At 45.1% G+C, this 25,671-nt stretch overlaps 1 protein-coding gene across 1 annotated transcript in view; it reads left to right on the top strand.

Annotated features, from left to right (window-relative positions):
- Nucleotides 1-23,918, top strand: part of LOC311113926 (inositol polyphosphate 5-phosphatase K-like) — a gene marked incomplete at both ends in the record, with an annotated part of 78,486 nt that extends 54,568 nt beyond the window's left edge. The window contains 5 exons of the mRNA XM_084189201.1: nucleotides 10,066-10,291; nucleotides 10,517-10,654; nucleotides 19,042-19,122; nucleotides 19,882-19,986; nucleotides 23,850-23,918. Coding sequence (XP_084045327.1) covers nucleotides 10,066-10,291; nucleotides 10,517-10,654; nucleotides 19,042-19,122; nucleotides 19,882-19,986; nucleotides 23,850-23,918 — 619 coding nt within the window. The remainder of the gene's footprint in view (nucleotides 1-10,065; nucleotides 10,292-10,516; nucleotides 10,655-19,041; nucleotides 19,123-19,881; nucleotides 19,987-23,849) is intronic.
- Nucleotides 23,919-25,671: the final 1,753 nt, after the last annotated feature.

The raw sequence follows: 25,671 nt of genomic DNA on the forward strand, positions 1-25,671 counted from the left end.
GTCCGTAATTTGTTTTCTAATGTTCATGATCTTTTCGTCGAAAAAGTTGAAGGCCAACTTCACTTGAGGAATGTTGCTTTTTAGTTAGGTTTGCGAGAGTATAAAAAAATAACATTTTGAATTATTTTTATTCTCCTCAATCAGGTTGGAAAAGTAGGCTGATCGAGCAGCAGTGAGGGCTCTTCGTTATTGCACGGTAGTGTCTTTCCAAGCTAGTCGGAAGACTTTTAATTTGGCGCCATTTCCGTTCCAATTTTCTGGACGCTTGCTTCAGGTCACGTGTATTTTCTGTATACCAGGGAGCTAGTTTCTTGAGGCAGTTTCTTTTAGTTTTCTGCTGTGCGACCGCATCTAGGGTATTAAGCAGGGTTAAGTTTAGGTCCTCGATTAGGTGGAATCTTGGGAATCTTTATGTTGTCTGAGAATTTATAGTACGACTTTTGATCATCCGTGGTTGGTTTTGGAAGCAAATTAGTTGTTGCGATTACAAATGTAATAAGATGGTGGTCTGATTTTGAGGAAAAACATTTAGATCCACAATATGTATTCCACGGGACAAAACTAGATCCAGGTTGTGATTGTGTCAATGCGCAGGTCCTGAGACATGTTGAGTCGATGATGGCTCCGAAAGCCTTTTGGAGTGGGTCTGTGGACTTCTTCATGTGAATATTGAAGTCACCCAAAAAAATTTAATATCTGCCATGACTACGAGGTCCGATAGGAATTCAGGGAACTCAGTGAGGAACTCTGTATACGGCCCAGGAGGCCTGTAAACAGTAGCTAAAAGTAGGATTGAGTAGGCTGCATAGATTTCATGACTAGAACCTCAAAAGATGAAAACGCAGTCATTTTTCTTTCTGCGTAAATTTAAATTTTATGTCAGATGTTAGCAACACCTCCGCCTTTGTGGGATGCGCTGGGGGATATGGTCACTAGTGTAGCCAGGAGGAGAGTCCTCATTTAGCACAGTAAATTCATCAGGCTATGTCTAAGTCAGGCCCAATCACATTCAGTTTATGATCAGTGATTAGTTCATTGACTATGGAGGTGAGGGATCTATCACAATATTTTTGATTAATGACAGGAATGGAAGAGTTCTTTATTCCAACATGATTGCTAAGGCGAACACCGCCATGTTTAGTTTTGCCCAACCTAGATCGAGGCACAGATACAGTCTCAATGGGGGATAGCTGAGCTGACTACCCTGACTGTGCTAGTGGCAGACTCCACTAAGCTGTCAGGCTGGCTAACAGCCTGCTGCCTGGCCTGCACCCTGTCTCATTGGGCTGGCTAACAGCCTGCTGCCTGGCCTGCACCCTGTCTCATTGGGCTGGCTAACAGCCTGCTGCCTGGCCTGCACCCTGTCTCATTGGGCTGGCTAACAGCCTGCTGCCTGGCCTGCACCCTGTCTCATTGGGCTGGCTAACAGCCTGCTGCCTGGCCTGCACCCTGTCTCATTGGGGAGGCTAACAGCCTGCTGCCTGGCCTGCACCCTGTCTCATTGTGGAGCTAGAGGAGTTAGAGCCCTGTCTATGTTGGTAGATAAGATGAGAGCACCCCTCCAGCTAGGATGGAGTCCATCACTCCTCAGCAGGCCAGGCTTGGTCCTGTAGCCCCCCTCCATCTAGGATGGAGTCCATCACTCCTCAGCAGGCCAGGCTTGGTCCTGTAGCACCCCTCCAGGATGGAGTCCATCACTCCTCAGCAGGCCAGGCTTGGTCCTGTAACACCCCTCCAGCTAGGATGGAGTCTGTCACTCCTCAGCAGGCCAGGCTTGGTCCTGTAGCACCCCTCCAGCTAGGATGGAGTCCATCACTCCTCAGCAGGCCAGGCTTGGTCCTGTAGCCCCCCTCCAGCTAGGATGGAGTCCATCACTCCTCAGCAGGCCAGGCTTGGTCCTGTAGCACCCCTCCAGCTAGGATGGAGTCCATCACTCCTCAGCAGGCCAGGCTTGGTCCTGTAACACCCCTCCAGCTAGGATGGAGTCCATCACTCCTCAGCAGGCCAGGCTTGGTCCTGTAGCCCCCCTCCAGCTAGGATGGAGTCCGTCACTCCTCAGCAGGCCAGGCTTGGTCCTGTAGCACCCCTCCAGCTAGGATGGAGTCCATCACTCCTCAGCAGGCCAGGCTTGGTCCTGTAGCACCCCTCCAGCTAGGATGGAGTCCATCACTCCTCAGCAGGCTAGGCTTGGTCCTGTAGCCCCCCTCCAGCTAGGATGGAGTCCATCACTCCTCAGCAGGCCAGGCTTGGTCCTGTAGCCCCCCTCCAGCTAGGATGGAGTCCATCACTCCTCAGCAGGCCAGGCTTGGTCCTGTAGCACCCCTCCAGCTAGGATGGAGTCCATCACTCCTCAGCAGGCCAGGCTTGGTCCTGTAGCACCCCTCCAGCTAGGATGGAGTCCATCACTCCTCAGCAGGCCAGGCTTGGTCCTGTTTGTTGGGGAGTCCCAGAAAGAGGGCCAATTATCTACAAATTATATATTTTGGGAGGAACAGGAAACAGTTTTTAACCAGTGATTGAGTTGTGAGACTCTGCTGTAGAGCTCATCACTCCCCCTAACTGGGAGGGGCCAGAGACAATTACTGCTGTAGAGCTCATCACTCCTCCCCCTAACTGGGAGGGGCCAGAGACAATTACTGCTGTAGAGCTCATCACTCCTCCCCCTAACTGGGAGGGGCCAGAGACAATTACTGCTGTAGAGCTCATCACTCCTCCCCCTAACTGGGAGGGGCCAGAGACAATTACTGCTGTAGAGCTCATCACTCCCCCTAACTGGGCGGGGCCAGAGACAATTACTGCTGTAGAGCTCATCACTCCCCCTAACTGGGAGGGGCCAAAGACAATTACTGCTGTAGAACTCATCACTCCTCCTAACTGGGAGGGGCCAGAGACAATTACTGCTGTAGAACTCATCACTCCTCCTAACTGGGAGGGGCCAGAGACAATTACTGCTGTAGAGCTCATCACTCCTCCTAACTGGGAGGGGCCAGAGACAATTACTGCTGTAGAGCTCATCACTCCTCCTAACTGGGAGGGGCCAGAGACAATTACTGCTGTAGAGCTCATCACTCCTCCTAACTGGGAGGGGCCAGAGACAATTACTGCTGTAGAGCTCATCACTCCTCCCCCTAACTGGGAGGGGCCAGAGACAATTACTGCTGTAGAGCTCATCACTCCCCCTAACTGGGAGGGGCCAGAGACAATTACTCGATGCCGACATCTTTCTAACTAATTTACACTCTGAAGTTATGTTGCTCTTGGTGGCCTCTGACTGTTTCATCCTAACATCGTTGGTGCCGACGTGGATAACAATATCCCTATACTCTCTACACTCACCAGTTTATAACAATATCCCTATACTCTCTACACTCACCAGTTTATAACAATATCCCTATACCATCTACACTCACCAGTTTATAACAATATCCCTATACTCTCTACGCTCACCAGTTTATAACAATATCCCTATACTCTCTACACTCGCCAGTTTATAACAATATCCCTATACTCTCTACACTCACCAGTTTATAACAATATCCCTATACCATCTACACTCACCAGTTTATAACAATATCCCTATACCCTCTACACTCACCAGTTTTAGCCTTAGCCAGCACCATCTTCAGATTAGCCTTTACGTCGGTAGCCCTGTCCCCTGGTAAACAGTGTATGATCGCTGGATGATTCTTCTTCAGTCTGATATTGCAGGTAATGGAGTCTCGCCAATGACTAGGGTTTTCAATTTGTCAGGGCTAATGGTGAGAGGCCTCGGTGGCTCAGACCCTGTAACAGGTGGAGGAGAGACCTGAGAAGGCTCAGACCCCGTAACAGGTGGAGGAGAGACCTGAGAAGGCTCAGACCCCGTAACGGGTGGAGGAGAGACCTGAGAAGGCTCAGACCCCGTAACGGGTGGAGGAGAGACCTGAGAAGGCTCAGACCCCGTAACGGGTGGAGGAGAGACCTGAGAAGGCTCAGACCCCGTAACGGGTGGAGGAGAGACCTGAGAAGGCTCAGACCCCGTAACGGGTGGAGGAGAGACCTGAGAAGGCTCAGACCCCGTAACGGGTGGAGGAGAGACCTGAGAAGGCTCAGACCCCGTAACAGGTGGAGGAGAGACCTGAGAAGGCTCAGACCCCGTAACGGGTGGAGGAGAGACCTGAGAAGGCTCAGACCCCGTAACGGGTGGAGGAGAGACCTGAGAAGGCTCAGACCCCGTAACGGGTGGAGGAGAGACCTGAGAAGGCTCAGACCCCGTAACGGGTGGAGGAGAGACCTGAGAAGGCTCAGACCCCGTAACGGTGGAGGAGAGACCTGAGAAGGCTCAGACCCATTAACGGGTGGAGGAGAGACCTGAGAAGGCTCAGACCCCGTAACGGGTGGAGGAGAGACCTGAGAAGGCTCAGACCCCGTAACGGGTGGAGGAGAGACCTGAGAAGGCTCAGACCCCGTAACGGGTGGAGGAGAGACCTGAGAAGGCTCAGACCCCGTAACGGGTGGAGGAGAGACCTGAGAAGGCTCAGACCCCGTAACGGGTGGAGGAGAGACCTGAGAAGGCTCAGACCCCGTAACGGGTGGAGGAGAGACCTGAGAAGGCTCAGACCCCGTAACGGGTGGAGGAGAGACCTGAGAAGGCTCAGACCCCGTAACAGGTGGAGGAGAGACCTGAGAAGGCTCAGACCCCGTAACGGGTGGAGGAGAGACCTGAGAAGGCTCAGGCTCAGACTCCGACTCGTTTTTTAGTGGTTGAAGGTTGAAGGTTTCTATCGGCTGTATGAGTGACCCCGGTTGACAATGCCGACAGCATTTCTTTCCAGCAGCCTGTACTTACTGGTGGCACAGATGCTGTTTCATCCTTTCCTACACTTACATTGCTCTTGCCTAACGACTGCATCTGAAGCTGTGCTTGCAACATGGCTATCCTCACCATAAGGCGATAGTTCTCCATTATAGTATGAGTACAGCGACTGCAATGAGAAGGCATAATGTTTCCCGTGTGTATCAAGAATGGTCCACCACACAAAAGGCATCCAGCCAACTTCCCACAACTGTGGGAAGCATTGGAGTCAACCTGGGCCAGCATCTCTTTGGAACGCTTTCAGCACCATGTAGAGTCCTTGCCAGGACGAATTGAGGCTGTTCTGAGGGCAAAAGGTGACGCAACTCAATATTAGGAAGGTGTTCCTAATGTTTTGTACAGTCAGTCTAGAATGCTGAACTCGATAGGAGAAGTTTGGGTTGAGTCACGACACTGACCTTCAACAAGTTTGTTCAAACCTAAACATGCATGCTTACAGAATATTTAATGCAATTTTCTCATTGGCAGAATTGACATCTTTCAGTTGCCTGGTCTGATTGAGCTGATCTGCCCAGTTGCCTGGTCTGATTGGCTGATCTGCCCAGTTGCCTGGTCTGATTGGCTGATCTGCCCAGTTGCCTGGTCTGATTGGCTGATCTGCCCAGTTGCCTGGTCTGATTGGCTGATCTGCCCAGTTGCCTGGTCTGATTGGGCTGATCTGCCCAGTTGCCTGGTCTGATTGAGCTGATCTGCCCAGTTGCCTGGTCTGATTGGCTGATCTGCCCAGTTGCCTGGTCTGTTTGAGCTGATCTGCCCAGTTGCCTGGTCTGATTGGCTGATCTGCCCAGTTGCCTGGTCTGATTGCGCTGATCTGCCCAGTTGCCTGGTCTGATTGGCTGATCTGCCCAGTTGCCTGGTCTGATTGAGCTGATCTGCCCGGCTGCCTGGTCTGTTTGAGCTGATCTGCCCAGTTGCCTGGTCTGATTGGCTGATCTGCCCAGTTGCCTGGTCTGATTGGCTGATCTGCCCGGCTGCCTGGTCTGATTGGCTGATCTGCCCGGCTGCCTGGTCTGATTGGCTGATCTGCCCGGCTGCCTGGTCTGATTGGGCTGATCTGCCCGGCTGCCTGGTCTGATTGGGCTGATCTGCCCGGCTGCCTGGTCTGATTGGCTGATCTGCCCGGCTCTCCCACACAGTTCCCAGGCGGTCACTTCAGTCACTCGTCAATCTTTTGAACTGTTGCGAAGCCAGAACTCTTGACTTGTAAACTAACCTCAATTAACAACAAAGTTTACGCTCTCCTACTTTCATATCGGCTATTGTTGCTATGTGCGCTGTTATTCATTCATCTGTGTTTCCACGCTCACGCACCACAGACCGCAAATGCGAGTTTCGGTTACTTTTTTCCTATGGGAAAAACGAATGCTATAAGAAACTAATGTTATTAGAAACGAATGCTATAAGAAACGAATGCTATAACAAACGAATGCTATAAGAAAATAATGCTATAACAAACGAATGCTATAACAAACGAATGCTATAACAAACGAATGCTATAAGAAACTAATGCTATTAGAAACAAATGCTATAACAAACGAATGCTATAACAAACGAATGCTATAACAAACGAATGCTATAACAAACAAATGCTATAACAAACGAATGCTATAACAAAAGAATGCTATAACAAACGAGTGCTGTAAGAAACTAATGCTATTAGAAATGAATGCTATAACTAACGAATGCTATAACAAACGAATGCTATAACAAACGAATGCTATAACAAACGAATGCTATAACAAACGAATGATATAACAAACGAATGCTATAACAAATGAATGCTATAACAAACAAATGCTATAACAAACGAATTCTATAACAAACGAGTGCTATAAGAAACTAATGCTATTAGAAACGAATGCTATAACAAACGAATGCTATAACAAACGAATGCTATAACAAACGAGTTCTATAACAAACGAATGCTATAACAAACGAATGCTATAACAAACGAATGCTATAACAAACGAATGCTATAACAAACGAGTGCTATAACAAACGAATGCTATAACAAACGAATGCTATTACAAACGAATGCTATTACAAACTAATGCTATAACAAACGAATGCTATAACAAACGAATGCTATAACAAACGAATGCTATAACAAACGAATGCTATAAGAAACGAATGCTATAAGAAACGAGTGCTATAAGAAACGAATGCTATAACAAACGAATGCTATAACAAACGGATGCTATAAGAAACGAATGCTATAACAAACGAGTGCTATAACAAACGAATGCTATAACAAACGAATGCTATAACAAACAAATGCTATAACAAACAAATGCTATAAGAAACGAGTGCTATAACAAACGAATGCTATAACAAACGAATGCTATTACAAACTAATGCTATAACAAACGAATGCTATAACAAACAAATGCTATAACAAACGAATGCTATAACAAACGAATGCTATAACAAACGAGTGCTATAACAAACGAATGCTATAACAAACGAGTGCTATAACAAACGAGTGCTATAAGAAACGAATGCTATAACAAACGAGTGCTATAACAAACGAGTGCTATAAGAAACGAATGCTTGTCGTGAAATCTACTTCCTGGACGATGTGAATCTACTTCCTGGACGTCGTGATGGGAGGAAACATTGTTTAACCTGTAGCCAAGGCTTTATATCCTGTATGGTTAATTGTGGTTAGCGTTTGGTTACAACCTGCCACAATATCGATGTTGCAAGCTAAGGTATAGGATATTAGGCTTAGCTGGACCAGGCTATCTGAGCCTAGCTGGGCCAGGCTGTCTGAGCCTAGCTGGACCAGGCTATCTGAGCCTAGCTGGACCAGGCTGTCTGAGCCTAGCTGGACCAGGCTATCTGAGCCTAGCTGGACCAGACTATCTGAGCCTAGCTGGACCAGACTATCTGAGCCTAGCTGGACCAGACTATCTGAGCCTAGCTGGACCAGGCTATCTGAGCCTAGCTGGACCAGGCTATCTGAGCCTAGCTGGACCAGGCTATCTGAGCCTAGCTGGACCAGGCTATCTGAATGTCCACATGATGGTAGTTAGAGGTAGAGGTAGCTGGATGGATGGAAGATGGTATCCTACATATTCATTATTTAATAGAAGCAAATACACAGACTATTATGTGACTAAAATGGCTGTGACTAAAACTAGACTAAAACTGTCCAGAGTTTTAGTCGACTGATAATAACTAAAACTAGACTAAAACTTTCCAGAGTTTTAGTCGACTGATAATAACTAAAACTAACGAAAGATGAAATGACAAAAATGTATTTTAAGACTAAAACTAAATCTATAATAGCTTCCAAAATTAACACTGCTCTCCTCACCCTCCTACCTGCGCCTCCCTACACCCCCCCCCCCTCCCCCAACCCAACAAACGCACCCATTGCACCCCCCCCCCCCACACCAGCCTTTAACTGCCACCGCATGCTGTTCATGCTCCGTTTTACAACAGTGTGTTACTATGTGTGCGATAGATGTTAAAAGGGAATGTGTCAGTGTCTGTTCACAGCTTCACAGTTCATGTCTTCATCCAATATGACACCAACATGACACCAACATGACACCAACATGTCACTAATATGACACCAACATGTCACCAGCATGACACCAACATGTCACTAATATGACACCAACATGACACCAGCATGACACCAACATGACACCAGCATGACACCAACATGACACCAGCATGACACCAACATGACACCAGCATGACACCAACATGACACCAACATGACACCAACATGTCACTAATATGACACCAACATGACACCAACATGTCACTAATATGACACCAACATGTCACCAGCATGACACCAACATGACACCAACATGACACCAACATGTCACTAATATGACACCAACATGTCACCAACATGACACCAACATGACACCAACATGACACCAACATGTCACTAATATGACACCAACATGTCACCAGCATGACACCAACATGTCACTAATATGACACCAACATGACACCAGCATGACACCAACATGACACCAGCATGACACCAACATGACACCAGCATGACACCAACATGACACCAGCATGACACCAACATGACACCAACATGACACCAACATGTCACTAATATGACACCAACATGACACCAACATGTCACTAATATGACACCAACATGTCACCAGCATGACACCAGCATGACACCAACATGACACCAACATGACACCAACATGTCACTAATATGACACCAACATGACACCAACATGTCACCAACATGACACCAACATGACACCAACATGACACCAACATGTCACTAATATGACACCAACATGTCACCAGCATGACACCAACATGTCACTAATATGACACCAACATGACACCAGCATGACACCAACATGACACCAGCATGACACCAACATGACACCAGCATGACACCAACATGACACCAGCATGACACCAACATGACACCAACATGACACCAACATGTCACCAGCATGACACCAACATGTCACTAATATGACACCAACATGACACCAGCATGACACCAACATGACACCAGCATGACACCAACATGACACCAGCATGACACCAACATGACACCAGCATGACACCAACATGACACCAACATGACACCAACATGTCACTAATATGACACCAACATGACACCAACATGTCACTAATATGACACCAACATGTCACCAGCATGACACCAGCATGACACCAACATGACACCAACATGACACCAACATGTCATTAATATGACACCAACATGTCAACAGCATGACACCAACATGACACCAACATGACACCAACATGTCTTCAACATATCTCACCAACAAAAATAAGCCAAGCTCAAATGAGGCTGCATGAATTAACATGAATTAGTAGAGTCTGATAACTGTAACTATAGAGAGAGAGAGAGAGAGAGAGAGGGAGAGAGAGAGAGAGGGAGAGAGAGAGAGGGAGAGAGAGAGAGAGAGAGAGAGAGAGAGAGAGAGAGAGAGGCAGAGCGAAGGAGAGAGCAAGAGAGAGAGAGAGAGAGAGAGAGAGAGAGAGAGAGAGAGAGAGAGGGGGAGGGAGAGAGAGAGAGAGAGAGAGAGAGAGAGAGAGAGAGAGAGAGAGAGAGAGAGAGAGAGAGAGAGAGAGAGAGAGAGACAGTATAAAGAGGAGGATGTGTATTAAACCCTCCCAACTCTCTGAGTCACCTGATCTCATAGTGACATCACTTCCTGTGTTCTTTGATTGGCCAGTGGTAAGAAGAGGAAGCCAGCATGGACCGACCGCATTCTGTGGCGCATCAAACCCAAAACCCCGCCCCCTGAGGATGACGAGGAGGAGAAGGCGTCGACCTCCACCCAACACTCGGATGACGGACAGGAGGAGTATCCAATCAAAGTGCTACAGGACACCTACACCTGCGACCCCAGCTACGGGGTCAGCGACCACAAACCTGTCATAGGAATCTTTAACCTGGAGGTAGGAACACACAACACACAGACACACACACATACACAAAGAGATACACACAGAGACACACACGAGGACACACACACACACACACACAAAGAGATACACACAGAGACACACACGAGGACACACACACACACACACACACACAAAGAGATACACACAGAGACACACACGAGGACACACACACACACACAGAGAGAGACACACATAACCCCTGTCCTCTCCCTGTAGATGAGGAAGCGTAGTGACAGGGCACTGGTCAGTGTGTGTCCAGAGGGCCAGTGGAGCGCTGACCAGGAAGCTGAGCTGTCCTACACCATCCTGGAAGACTTCATGTCCTCTACCTGGGACTGGATAGGACTTTACAAGGTGAGGGGGGAGGAAAGAGGGGTGGGGGAGACAATGAGGAGTAAGAGAGAGAGAGTGGTGGGGGAGAGAGAGAGGGGTGGGGGTGAGAGAGAGAGAGGTGGGGGAGAGAGAGGTGGGGGAGAGAGAGAGTGGGGTGGGGGAGAGAGAGAGAGGTGGGGGAGAGAGAGAGAGGTGGGGGAGAGAGAGAGGGATGGGGGAGAGAGAGAGGGAGGTGGGGGAGAGAGAGAGGGGTGGGGGTGAGAGAGAGGGAGGTGGGGGCGAGAGAGAGAGGTGGGGGAGAGAGAGAGGGATGGGGGAGAGAGAGAGGGAGGTGGGGGCGAGAGAGAGAGAGGTGGGGGGGAGAGAGAGAGAGAGGTGGGGGAGAGACAGAGTGGTGGGGGAGAGAGAGAGGGAGGTGGTACTATTTAGAGTTAATAAAACTATCAGGTCCATACCCAGTATATAGAGTTAATAAAACTATAAGTCCATACCCAGTATATAGAGTTAATAAAGCTATCAGGTCCATACCCAGTATATAGAGTTAATAAAGCTATCAGGTCCATCCCCAATATATAGAGTTAATAAAGCTATCAGGTCCATCCCCAGTATATAGAGTTAATAAAGCTATCAGGTCCATACCCAGTATATAGAGTTAATAAAGCTATCAGGTCCATACCCAATATATAGAGTTAATAAAGCTATCAGGTCCATCCCCAGTATATAGAGTTAATAAAGCTATCAGGTCCATACCCAGTATATAGAGTTAATAAAGCTATCAGGTCCATACCCAGTATATAGAGTTAATAAAACTATCAGGTCCATACCCAGTATATAGAGTTAATAAAGCTATCAGGTCCATCCCCAGTATAATAGAGTTGCAATGATCATGAGAACGGTGAGGAATCAGCCCAGAACTACACGGGAGGATCTTGTCAATGATCTCAAGGCAGCTGGGACCATAGTCACCAAGAAAACAATTGATAAAACACTACGCCGTGAAAGACTGAAATCCTGCAGCACCCGCAAGGTCCCCCTGCTGAAGAAAGCACATATACAGGCCCGTCTGAAGTTTGCCAATGAACATCTGAATGATTCAGAGGAGAACTGGGTGAAAGTGTTATGGTCAGATGAGACCAAAATCGAGCTCTTTGGCATCAACTCAACTTGCCGTGTTTGGAGGAGGAGGAATGCTGCCTATGACCCCAAGAACACCATCCCCACCGTCAAACATGGAGGTGGAAACATTATGCTTTGGGGGTGTTTTTCTGCTAAGGGGACAGGACAACTTCATCGCATCAAAGGGACAATGGACGGGGCCATGTACCGTCAAATCTTGGGTGAGAACCTCCTTCCCTCAGCCAGGGCAATGAAAATGGTAGTGGATGGGTATTCCAGCATGACAATGACCCAAAACACACGGCCAAGGCAACAAAGGAGTGGCTCAAGAAGAAGCACATTAAGGTCCTGGAGTGGCCTAGCCAGTCTCCAGACCTTAATCCCATAGAAAATCTGTGGAGGGAGCTGAAGGTTCGAGTTGCCAAACGTCAGGCTCGAAACCTTAATGACTTGGAGAAGATCTGCAAAGAGGAGTGGGACAAAATCCCTCCTGAGATGTGTGCAAACCTGGGGGCCAACTACACGAAACGTCTGAACTCTGTGATTGCCAACAAGGGTTTTGCCACCAAGTACTAAGTCATGTTTTGCAGAGGGGTCAAATACTTATTTCCATCATTAAAATGCAAATCAATGTATAACATTCTTGACATGCGCTTTTCTGGATTTTGTTGTTGTTATTCTATCTCTCACTGTTCAAATAAACCTACCATTAAAATTATAGACTGATCATGTCTTTGTCAGTGGGCAAACGTACAAAATCAGCAGGGGATCAAATACTTTTTTCCCTCACTGTATATACATTCAACTCATTTCATCAACAAAAAATAGTTTCCCCTCCTCCACAAAACAAACCGCTCCTTCGTAAGCCCACTTCTCCTCAAACAATGCGAAATATTTTACAGCCGAGAAGAACTCAAAATTCACTTTTATTCACGCTTTCACTAATCCTTTAAAAACACATATTACTTCCTGCCCATATCCCGTGTCTATCTAATGTTTCCTACTCAGAAAAATTGACATCTTGGCTTGTCCCAAAATAAAATGTAACAGTTTACATTTTATTTTCTGTTGCTTACTATATTGAAACCCCAAAATAAAAACAGTGTTATTGAAAATCTCCCCTACAGCTTTAAACAAAGACTCCAGTATTTCCAAGAGAGGCTTTATCCTCTCACACTCCATAAAACAGTGAAAAATGGTTTCTCTTATAATACAAAAAGGACATCCATCTCCAACATCTGAGTTAATAACAGATACAAAAGCATTAACTGCAATGATGCCATGCAAAACTCTCCATTGCATATCCCCAGTACCCTTTTGTAACGGTGGCTTGTACAGTGCTCTCCATGCTGGCTTTACCTTGTCATCAATGCCCAATTTTACCCTCCATGGAGTGTCTTTTCTATTTTTCAATGTATCTTTATTCAACACCTTGACACACCCCCTATATAAGTCTTTCCCATTCACCTCATCCAAACCCACCTCTTCCAACCCTCTCAAATCCAGTAATAACGCCTTTCTTTCTGACTCTGGGATATTGGGTGTAATCCCTAGTCTTGGAAATGAGACGTTTTCATCTTGTACCTTCTTCTTGTGACTATTCAGCATACCCCACTCTTCTGCTGACAGAGCCTTCCTGCAGCTTCCCAGCAGTTGTCCGACAATCCTTTCCGACCTCACCCCCAAATGTTCAGCCACCCGTCTTCCATCCATTAAGGCGGGCCCAGCCATGGCCATTAACTGTTTTAAGGTGATGATTTTGCCCTTTTACCAGAATCTTGGAGAAATGTGGAACAGCTGCAGTTGTACAATCCAGTCTTGCCCCGTACACCAGAGGTTCCTCCAACAGCCAATGCAACTCTGCTGAAGTGCGTCTGGACACCTTCATTATGCTCCACACCCTAAGAAGGCCTCTGTAAAACGGAGATACTCCCTCCCTAGAAATCTGGCTACTATCAACCAAAAATAAAGCCTCGTTTAAACCTAATCTCCCAACCTGCTGTAATACAAGACCTGCCACCCCTCTCCAAACCACATTTTCCGGTCCATAAAGCAACCTTTGAATAAACTGAAACCGGAAAGCAGCAGCCCTACTAGCAAGATGTACAAGACCTTGTCCCCCCTCCTCTTTTGACAAATACAAAAAACACTTTGTGGAACCCGATGATATTTATCCCAAAAGAAATCTACAATAATTGCCTGTATCTTAGCCAGTAGGCCAGATGGTGGCTCTAAAACTGAAAACCGATGCCACAGTGCAGAGGCAATCACATTGTTAACTATAATAGTGCGGCCCCTATATGACATACGAGATAACAACCAACGCCATCTCCTCATCCTCCCTTACACCATTCCAGCCCCCCTGGCAAAGCCATGATCCCTCCAGACCATTCTCCAATCTGTAAAGCACAACTTTTTTCCCAATTTACCTTTGCAGAGTATATTCCCCTAAAACGATCAACCATTAGACTCAAACTATCCACCTCCGCTTGATTTTTCACTAAAATAACTACATCATCAGCATAGGCTGAGAGACAAATAGGAGGAATATCCTCTGAAAGGTACACCCCTTCAATGCGACTTCTAATGCTAATTAGTAGTGGCTCTATAGCAATGGCATATAACATTCCTGACAAAGAACACCCCTGCCTAATACCTCTACACACTTTAAAAGGAGCACTCAAGCCACCGTTAACTTTCAGTACACTTTCAATGTCCCCATATATCACCCTGATCATGGCAATAAACCCAGAGCTGAAACCAAACGCCTCAAAAGTGTGACCTAAGTATTAATGTTCAACTCGGTCAAATGCCTTTTCCTGATCAGTTGAAATTAGACCAGCATCCAATCCAATAGCCCTAGAGACGTCCAAAAAATCCTGAATCAGAGAAATGTTATCCCCTATCTGCCTGCCAGGAACACAGTAGGACTGGTCCGTATGTATGATTTGCCCCATCACCTCCCTCAGCCTGTTGGACAAAGCCTTTGACAGGATCTTATAATCAGTGCACAATAGAGCCACCGGCCTCCAGTTCTTCACCTCCCTAGGGTCACCCTTTTTGGGCAGTAGGGTGAGGACAGCCCTTCTGCAGCTTATCGGTAGTAACCCTCCGGTCAAACTATCATTAACTACTGCTAGCCAGTCCTCTCCCAACATAGCCCAGAAAGACTTAAAAAAATCAACGGGAAGCCCATCAATGCCTGGTGCCCTTCCATTTTCCATGCCTTTTAATGCAGTGTATAGCTCCTGCAAAGACAATGGTTGGTCTAGCTCAACCTGAGCTTCTGCAGCCGCCTGTGGGAGCCCATCAAGGAACTGCTGTGGCACTGTTTTATCCTCTTTGTACTCACACTTGTAGAGCTCAGCATAGAACTCTACTGCCCTCTTTCTAATTTCACTAGGGCTAGTGAGCTCCTGTCCAACAGCTGATTTGAGACAATGAATAATTATTCTTTGTCCATTCTTTTTCTCTAAACCAAAGAAAAATGTGGATGAGGCATCCATTTCAGAGATTCCCTGAAACTTACTTAATAATAATAATATGCCATTTAGCAGACACTTTTATCCAAAGCAACTTACAGTCATGTGTGCATAAATTTTTACGTATGGGTGCCCCCTATGCTCTGATACCCAGCAGGTCTGCCAATGCAGCTTTTTTCCTCCTGAGGGCCTGAGTATGGCCTCGATCTCCTGTGGTCTCAACCAACGTCAGGAGTTCCACTACTTCAGACTCTAGGGCTTTCATTGATCTGGTGATGTCTTTGGTGACATTCCTCGTGTATTGATTACAGAATTGTTGAATCTGGATTTTCCCTATATCCCACCACTGTTGAAGGGATACAAAACTGGCCTTTTGAGACCTCCACCTCTCCCAGAAAAAACTAAAACATTTCCTGAAGTGAGCATCACTCAATAAAGTAATATTAAAATACCAGTATGCGCTTTTGGGTTTTACAGCGTTAATGGACACCACCTCTATTAAACAATGATCAGAAAATCCCACTGGGGTTATCACACTTGATTTACATACTTGAGATTGATGCTCAAAACAATAAAACCTATCTAACCTGGCCATAGAGATGGTGTTCTCTCTCACATGGGCCCAGGTGTACTGTCTCGTGCCTCCATGTTGACTCCGCCAAATATCACACAGTTCATGTGTTACAATGAGGCGTTTTAAAAAAAAGTCCTTGAGGCTATATGAGGTTCTTTGTGATTTCTATCTAAATCACTGACTGTGCAGTTAAAATCCCCAGCAATAAATAAATAATCTTCATTATTACATTTCTCAATGGTATTTGATAATGTCTCTAAAAAACATACCCTCTCAACTGCCACCACTGGGGCATATACATTTATCAGACACATAGTGATGTTTTCATACCTCGCTCTAACTTTTAATAACCTCCCCTCAACTACCTCTTCAACCTCATATGACAAAGGTAAAAACCCTTTTGAGAACAAGATGGCCACACCCCCACTTTTTGAGTTTTTATGACTACACACCACTGCCCCCCCCCCCCCCCCCCCCCCCACACTCCTGTTTCCACATAACTTCATTTTCCATATTACTATGCGTTTCCTGTAGAAAACTTATGTCACTTCCCTTTCCCCTAATTAACACATACACTTTTTTTAACGTCTCTCGCCCCATTTACGGTTAAAGAAGAAATCTTAAAACTTCTCATGGATGAAAAACAAATACAGAGGAAGACACAGAAGTTGTTAAGGCTGTGACTGAACTCTTTCATTTCCTTTAGAATTTATAATATAATATAATATAATATGCCATTTAGCAGACGCTTTTATCCAAAGCGACTTACAGTCGTGCGTGCATACATTTTTGTGTATGGGTGGTCCCGGAGATCGAACCCACTACCTTGGCGTTACAAGCGCCGTGCTCTACCAGCTGAGCTACAGAGGACCACGTATCACTCTCGCGACATCACGTATCACTCTCGCGACCACTTTCTAGCTATTTCAGGGCTTGTCAAACCTCCCCCTGTTATTTTTTACATCAGAAACTTTGCTGATTCAATAAACAATTCACTTTCAGGAAAAAAATATGTTACATTATAATCCTGCATATATTTCTTCCCTTTTGTCAACTTCAGAAATTGACGTACCTTCTCAATCACATACCTCCCTTCCACCCCATTTCTCTCACTATTTTGTTGTGACGCATCAGATGACTCACTCTCGCTATCCTCCCCAGAAGAAAACTCCACCATCTCTACAACCTGTTCATCCTCAACTGATTTATCAATCTCTACCTTCCTCTTGGAATTAGACCCTCCACCTCCCCTTAAATTCTTCCTCTTACTCCTCGGTACTTTGAAAAAAGCTGATTCCTTTTCCATTATTTCTTATTTCAATCTCCTCTTGACCACCAATTTCATTTTCCAGTGGTGTGAGGTATGCATGTGTGTGTGTGTTTGTGTGTGTGTGTGTGTGTGTGTGTGTGTGTGTGTGTGTGTGTGTGTGTGTGTGTGTGTGTGTGTGTGTGTGTGTGTGTGTGTGAGGTATGCATGTGTGTGTGTGTGTGTGTGTGTGTGAGGTATGCATGTGTGTGTGTGTTTGTGTGTGTGTGTGTGTGTGTGTGTGTGTGTGTGTGTGTGTGTGTGTGTGTGTGTGTGTGTGAGGTATGCATGTGTGTGTGTGTGTGTGTGTGTGTGTGTTTGTGTGTGTGTGTGTGTGTGTGTGTGTGTGTGTTTGTGTGTGTGTGTGTGTGTGTGTGTGTGTGTGTGTGTGTGTGTGTGTGTGTGTGTGTGTGTGTGTGAGTGTGAGGTATGCATGTTTGTGTGTGTGTGTGTGTGTGTGTGTGTGTGTGTGTGTGTGTTTGTGTGTGTGAGGTATGCATGTGTGTGTGTGTGTGTGTGTGTGTGTGTGTGTGTGTGTGTGTGTGTGTGTGTGTGTGTGTGTGTGTGTGTGTGTGTGTGTGTGTGTGTGTGTGTGTGTGAGGTATGCATGTGTGTGTGTGTGTCTGTGTGTGTGTGAGGTATGCATGTGTGTGTGTGTGTGTGTGTGTGTGTGTGTGTGTGTGTTTGTGTGTGTGAGGTATGCATGTGTGTGTGTGTGTGTGTGTGTGTGAGGTATGCATGTGTGTGTGTGTGTGTGTGAGTGTGAGGTATGCATGTTTGTGTGTGTGTGTGTGTGTGTGTGTGTGTGTGTTTGTGTGTGTGAGGTATGCATGTGTGTGTGTGTGTGTGTGTGTGTGTGTGTGTGTGTGTGTGTGTGTGTGTGTGTGTGTGTGTGTGTGTGTGTGTGTGTGTGTGTGTGTGAGGTATGCATGTGTGTGTGTGTGTCTGTGTGTGTGTGAGGTATGCATGTGTGTGTGTGTGTGTGTGTGTGTGTGTGTGTGTGTGTGTGTGTGTGTGTGTGTGTGTGTGTGTGTGTGTGTGTGTGTGTGTGTGTGTGTGTGCTTGTTATCAACGCTAGACTACCACCCCTTCAGGTATAAAACTCAACTCAACTGTAACCATAGTTACAACCCTGTGAACTCATCCTTGTCTGCCCCCTGCTGGTTGAATAATGACAGACAGTCTCAGCTAGGGACTAAGGGCCTTTACAGTGTAGTGGTCGATAGTCAATGTCTAAAACCCTCGACTCTTCAACCTGCTTCCACCTTTAAGGAGTATTAAGGATGATTTAACCTGGCTAGGATCCTATACATACTTTACCCAATCATTTTTACAGTGGATTCCACTGTACTCCAGAAACTCAAAGGCCTGAATAAAACAACAAATCATGGTTTAGGACAACAAAACCAAGTTTATGAAACATCCCAAACAGGTATCACAAATCACACAAGCATATGATAAGCAACATTTTAAGATACCTTCTAACACCCCATTACGCTGCCAACCACAATTTGTTTTCTATTACAATTTTATGAGAAGCACAATTTTTAAGAACAAGAAAAAATGAACAATCCAATAGTTTTTGTCAAGGTGATCGGAAAGATTCAAAACTCTAACAGCTACTTACATCTATCAATAAGGTCATCTTAAGGATTCCTTCTAAACGTTTAACTTAATAAATGAAAATAAAATTAGAAAAACTAAAAAGCAACAGCAAGAACATGAACTGTGTGTGTGTGTGTGTGTGTGTGCGGTAGTGTGTGTGTGTGTGTGTGTGTGTGTGTGTGTGCGGTAGTGTGTGTGTGTGTGTGTGTGTGTGTATGTGTGTGTGTGTGTGTGGTATGAACTGTGTGTGTGTGTGTGTGTGTGTGTTTGTGTGAGGAATGGTGTGTCTGTGGTATGAACTGTTTGTGTGTGTCTCCCTCTGCAGGTGGGTTTTAAGACTGCGTCAGACTACGCTACCTTCGTCTGGGTCAAAGATGAACTAGCAGAGGTCAACGAGGTCATGCAGGTACAGAATACTGTGTGTTGTTGAGGTGTGTGCAATATTGTATCATGGTCCTCTGTAGCTCAATTGATAGAGCATGGCGCTTGTAACGCCAGGGTAGTGGGTTCGATCCCCGGGACCACCCATACGTAAAAATGTATGCGCACATGACTGTAAGTCACTTTGGATAAAAGCGTCTGCTAAATGGCATACTATTATTATTATGATGTCCCAGTATCCTGTATTAACATGTTTCCTGTATTAACGTGTGTGGGTCTTTGTGTGTGTGTGTGTGGGTCTTTGTGTGTGTGTGTGTGTGTGTGGGGGGGGGGGGGGGGTCTTTGTGTGTGTGTGTGTGTGGGGGGGTCTTTGTGTGTGTGTGTGTGGGTATTTGTGTGTGTGTGTGTGGGTCTTTGTGTGTGTGGGTCTTTTGTGTGTGTGTGTGTGTGTGTGTGTGTGTGTGTGTGTGTGTGTGTGTGTGGGGGGGGGGGGTCTTTGTGTGTGTGTGTGTGTGTGTGTGTGTGTGTGGGTCTTTGTGTGTGTGTGTGTGTGTGGGTCTTTGTGTGTGTGTGTGTGTGTGTGTGTGTGTGTGTGGGGGGGGGGGGGGGTCTTTGTGTGTGTGTGTGTGTGTGGGGGGGGGTCTTTGTGTGTGTGTGTGTGTGTGTGGGTCTTTGTGTGTGTGTGTGTGTGTGTGTGTGTGTGTGTGTGTGTGTGGGTCTTTGTGTGTGTGTGTGTGTGTGGGGGGGGGTCTTTGTGTGTGTGTGTGTGTGTGTGTGTGTGTAGGTGTGTGTGAATAAGGATGAGGTCCCACTAGTAGGAGGACAGTATGTTCTGGGATACTACAGTTACAACATGGGGAGCATCGTAGGATTCAGCCACAACTTCCAGGTGAGTAATTCGGGGAATAAATGGTCATGGGATGGTCCCTCAGGCTATGGCAATCAGATACATATATAATACACCATATAGCCTACACTGCCTTACAAAAGTATTCATCCCCCTTGCCTTTTTTCCTATTTTGTTGCATTACAACCTGTAATTTAAATGGATTTTTATTTGGATTTCATGTAATGGACATACGCTAAATAGTCCAAATTGGTGAAGTGAAATGAAATCAATAACTTAATAAATAACGGAAAAGTGGTGCATGCATATGTATTCACCCCCTTTGCTATGAAGCCCCTGAATAAGATCTGGTGCAACCAATTACCTTCAGAAGTCACATAATTAGTTAAATAAAGTCCACCTGTGTGCAATCTAAGTGTCACATGATCTGTCACATGATCTCAGTAAATATACACCTGTTCTGAAAGGCCCCAGAGTCTGCAACACCACTAAGCAAGGGGCACCACCAAGCAAGCGGCACCATGAAGACCAAGGAGCTCTCCAAACAGGTCAGGGACAGAGTTGTGGAGAAGTACAGATCAGGGTTGGGTTATAAAAAAATATCAGAAACTTTGAACATCCCACGGAGCACCATTAAATCCATTATTAAAAAATTGAAAGAATATGGCACCACAACAAACCTGCCAAGAGAGGGCCGCCCACCAAAACTCACGGACCAGGCAAGGAGGGCATTAATCAGAGAGGCAACAAAGAGACCAAAGATAACCCTTAAGGAGCTGCAAAGCTCCACAGCGGAGATTGGAGTATCTGTCCATAGGACCACTTTAAGCCGTATACTCCACAGAGCTGGGCTTTACGGAAGAGTGGCCAGAAAAAAGCCATTGCTTAAAGAAAAAAATAAGCACGCATGTTTGGTGTTCGCCAAAAGGCATGTGGGAGACTCCCCTAACATATGGAAGAAGGTACTCTGGTCAGATGAGACTAAAATTGAGCTTTTTGGCCATCAAGAAAAACGCTATGTCTGGCACAAACCCAACACCTCTCATCACCCTGAGAACACCATCCCCACAGTGAAGCATGGTGGTGGCAGCATCATGCTGTGGGGATGTTTTTCATCGGCAGGGACTGGGAAACTGGTCAGAATTGAAGGAATGATGGATGGCGTTAAATACAGGGAAATTCTTGAGGGAAACCTGTTTCAGTCTTCCAGAGATTTGAGACTGGGACGGAGGTTCACCTTCCAGCAGGACAAATGACCCTAAGCATACTGCTAAAGCAACACTCAAGTGGTTTAAAGGGAAACATTTAAATGTCTTGGAATGGCCTAGTCAAAGCCCAGACCTCAATCCAATTGAGAATCTGTGGTATGACTTAAAGATTGCTGTACACCAGCGGAACCCATCCAACTTGAAGGAGCTGGAGCAGTTTTGCCTTGAAGAATAAAAAAATATATAAAAAAATAAAGAATGGGCAAAAATCCCAGTGGCTAGATGTGCCAAGCTTATAGAGACATACCCCTAGAGACTTGCAGCTCTAATTGTTGCAATAGGTGTCTCTACAAAGTATTGACTTTTTGGGGGTGAATAGTTATGCACGCTCAAGTTTTCTTGTTTGTTTCACAATAAAAAATATTTTGCATCTTCAAAGTGGTAGGCATGTTGTGTAAATCAAATGATACAAACCCCCCCAAAAATCCAGTTTAATTCCAGGTTGTAAGGCAACAAAATAGGAAAAAGGCCAAAGGGGTGAATACTTTCGCAAGTCACTGTATATATGTGCGGTTTATCCCTCACCTAGAATAATTCCCAGCTTTGTGATTTGTATTTATTTATGTGAGCGTTATGTGTAAACAGAAGTTGGGAATTGATTGAGCTATTTTCTTGAAAAAAATATTATCTTATTTGTGAGTATTTCTCACGGTCTCTACCTCCCCTGTCGTTCAGTGACCACATAGACGTTCCTCTTTGGGTAGCCATGTCTTTAAGTGTCTCCCTTTTTCTACAGAAAATTGGTGGTCACTGAGCCTGTATTTGGTCAGGATCTGTCTCTGTTTTGTATCTCTGACAGAGTAGAGATATTCTGCCAGTTTGTATTCTCTATTCAGGGCCAAATAGCAATTTAGTTTATTCTGTGTTTTTGTTTCATTTTCCCAATTTGTCAAATAGGAGATTTACATTTCTGTAACAATTTGATTGATTTCCTTGTGTGTTTAGATATTAGGGTAGTTTAGTGTTTTTAACAGCTGACATAGGGGACTCTTTTCGGGGTTCAGCTCTTCCAGTGATTTGAATTGTAAGGATGTTTTGGGGCTTAATTTCAAATGGTGCCAAAATGTTAGTGTCCTTTTCTATTATTTACAATTAAAGGGAATATTCTGAGTTTTACTCTGCATCCATTATTTGGTACTTTCTTTTGGATATTTAGGATCATTCTGCAGATGATATATTTATTATTATATTTTATATATATTCTGTATGTAGGTTTTCTATAGTTTTTTTCTCCCAATGCCTATAATTGTAATTGGACCCCAATTTTTGAGAATATTATTTTTATGGAGTAAAATGCTTTGCAGGCTTTTTCTTTTAGTGCATTCACTGCCAGATCAAATCCACCAGAGGCTGTTCCAGAGATTTGACTGTTTTTTTTGTCCCAGGTAGTTGGATATGTTCAACCACGGTATTTCCTCATTTGAAGGAGTGTCTGCTGCTCTGATTTGAAAATCATTGTTGTTGATTGCCCAGTTGATGCTGTGTTGCCAAACAATGTTAAGTTGTTCCTGTAGACCTTGCTCTGTTGGTGACAGAAGGACAAGATCACCTGGGTAGAGCAGGAACCTGACCTCTTCATCTTTGGGGCTGCGGTACAGGACAACAATCGGTCTCTCTCTCTCTCATGACTCTCATCCAGCCATGTCTCTCTCTCTCTCTCTCTCTCTCTCTCTCTCTCTCTCTCTCTCTCTCTCTCTCTCTCTCTCTCTCTCTCTCTCTGTCTCTGTCTCTGTCTCTGTCTCTGTCTCTCTCTCTCGCTCTCGCTCTCGCTCTCGCTCTCGCTCTCTCTCTCTCAATTTAAGGGCTTTATTGGCATGGGAAACGTGTGTTAACATTGCCAAAGCAAGTGAAGTAGATAGTAAACAAAAGTGAAATCAACAATAAATATTAACAGTAAACATTACACTCAGAAGTTCCAAAAGAATAAAGACATTTCAAATGTCATATTATGTATATATACAGTGTTGTAACAATGTGCAAATAGTTAAAGTACAAATGGGAAAATAAATAAACATAAATATGGGTTGTATTTACAATGGTGTTTGTTCTTCACTGGTTGCCCTTTTCTTGTGGCAACAGGTCACAAATCTTGCTGCTGTGATGGCACACTGTGGTATTTCACCCAGTAGATATGGGAGTTTATCAAAATTGGGTTTGTTTTCAAATTCTTTGTGGGTCTGTGTAATCTGAGGGAAATATGTGTCTCTAATATGGTCATACATTTGGCAGGAGGTTAGGAAGTGCAGCTCAGTTTCCACCTCATTTTGTGGGCAGTGTGCACATAGCCTGTCTTCTCTTGAGAGCCAGGTCTGCCTACGGCGGCCTTTCTCAATAGCAAGGCTATGCTCACTGAGTCAGTACATAGTCAAAGCTTTCCTTAAGTTTGGGTCAGTCACAGTGGTCAGGTATTCTGCCACTGTGTACTCTCTGTTTAGGGCCAAATAGCATTCTAGTTTGCTCTGTTTTTTGTTAATTATTTTTCTCTCTCTCTCCCTCTCTCGCTCTCTCTCTCTCTCTCTCTCTCTCACACTCTCTCTCTCTCTCTTTCTCTCTCACTCTCTCTCTCTCTCTCTCTCTCACTCGCTCTCTCTCTCTCTGTCTTTATCCCCTCTCGCTAACCCCCCCCCCCCCGTCTAGATCGTGGAGTCTAAGAGGGCGGTTATGGAGGGAATGGTTCCACAGGATGTCAACGGGTTGAACAAATAAACCCCACATCATCATCATAACACCTCATTGACACACACATACATACACACCTCCTTGGCCCTGACCCCAAAACCACACAGTCGCTGGAAATCACACCGCTGTGCCGCCACGCACGCACGCATGCACACACACACACGTGGAGATGACAATCTTCATTCCAAGTATCAAAAAAAAAATGCTACAATGTGCCCCAATGAACATGAGCCAGAGGGGTATACTAAAAAGCAAGATCAATGAGTTAGCAGCTAACTTTGATAAACAATTAGAAATAACTATTGATTTTCTGGTTCATTAAGAAAGCTAAACTGTGATAGACTATCCGAGTCAATAAGACCATGCCCATTTCAAGCTTATCTTTCTAAAAAATAAAAATATATTTAGGCAAGGTAGCTGGCTAACTGATTCATCCTGCTTTGTAGTATACCTGGGGTGAAGAGAGAGACAGAACAGGTGGTAGGATACCTGGGGTGAAGAGAGAGAGAGACAGAACAGGTGGAAGGATACCTGGGGTGAAGAGAGAGAGAGACAGAACAGGTGGAAGGATACCTGGGGTGAAGAGAGAGAGAGACAGAACAGGTGGTAGGATACCTGGGGTGAAGAGAGAGAGAGACAGAACAGGTGGAAGGATACCTGGGGTAAAGAGAGAGAGAGACAGAACAGGTGGAAGGATACCTGGGATAGTTTTACTCTCATCATCAATATACATGAGTTCATAAAGCTATATTGAGACATTCTAAATGAATAGTATATTTGAATGTGATGTATTGATGCGCTCTATAATCTCCAGGATGCTGTTTGTCTGTATGTCTAAAGAATGAAACACAAATCGCACAACTTATGTTCAAACATACAGTACCAGTCAAAGGTTTGGACACACCTACTCATTCCAGGGTTTTTCTTTATTTTTACTATTTTCTACATTGTAGAATAATAGTGAAGACATCAAAACTATGAAATAGCACATATGGAATCATGTAGTAACCAAAAAAGTGTTAAACAAACCAAAATATATTTTATATTTGAGATTCTTCAAAGTAGCCACCCTTTGCCTTGATGACAGCTTTGCACACTCTTGGCATTCTCTCAACCAGCTTCATGAGGAATGCATTTCAATTAACAGACGTGCCTTTTTAAAAAGTTAATTTGTGGAATTTCTTTCCTTCTTAATGCGTTTGAGCCAATCAGTTGTGTTGTGACAAGGTAGGGGGGGTATACAGAAGATAGCCCTATTTGGTAAAAGACCAAGTCCATATTATGGCAAGAACAGCTCAAATAAGCAAAGAGAAATGACAATCCATCATTACTTTAACACATGAAGGTCAATCAATGCAGAAAATCTCAAGAACTTTGAAAGTTTCTTCAAGTGCAGTCGCAAAAACCATCAAGCGCTATGATGAAACTGGCTCTCATGAGGACCGCCACAGGAAAGGAAGACCCAGAGTTACCTCTGCTGCAGAGGATAAGTTCATTAGAGTTACCAGCCTCAGAAATTGCAGCCCAAATAAATGCTTCACATAAATGCTTCACAGACACATTTCAACATCAACTGTTCAGAGGAGACTGTGTGAATCAGGCCTTCAGGCCGAATTGCTGCAAAGAAACCACTACTAAAAGACACCAATAAGAAGAAGAGACCTGCTTGGGCCAAGAAACACGAGCAGTGGACATTTGACCGGTGGAAATGTGTCCTTTGGTCTGATGAGTCCAAATGTGAGATTTTTTTTCTCCAACCGCTATATCTTTGCGAGACACA

The sequence above is a fragment of the Coregonus lavaretus genome (genome assembly GCF_964263955.1).
Source record: "Coregonus lavaretus genome assembly, contig: HAP1_SCAFFOLD_274, whole genome shotgun sequence".
NCBI lineage: Eukaryota > Metazoa > Chordata > Actinopteri > Salmoniformes > Salmonidae > Coregonus > Coregonus lavaretus.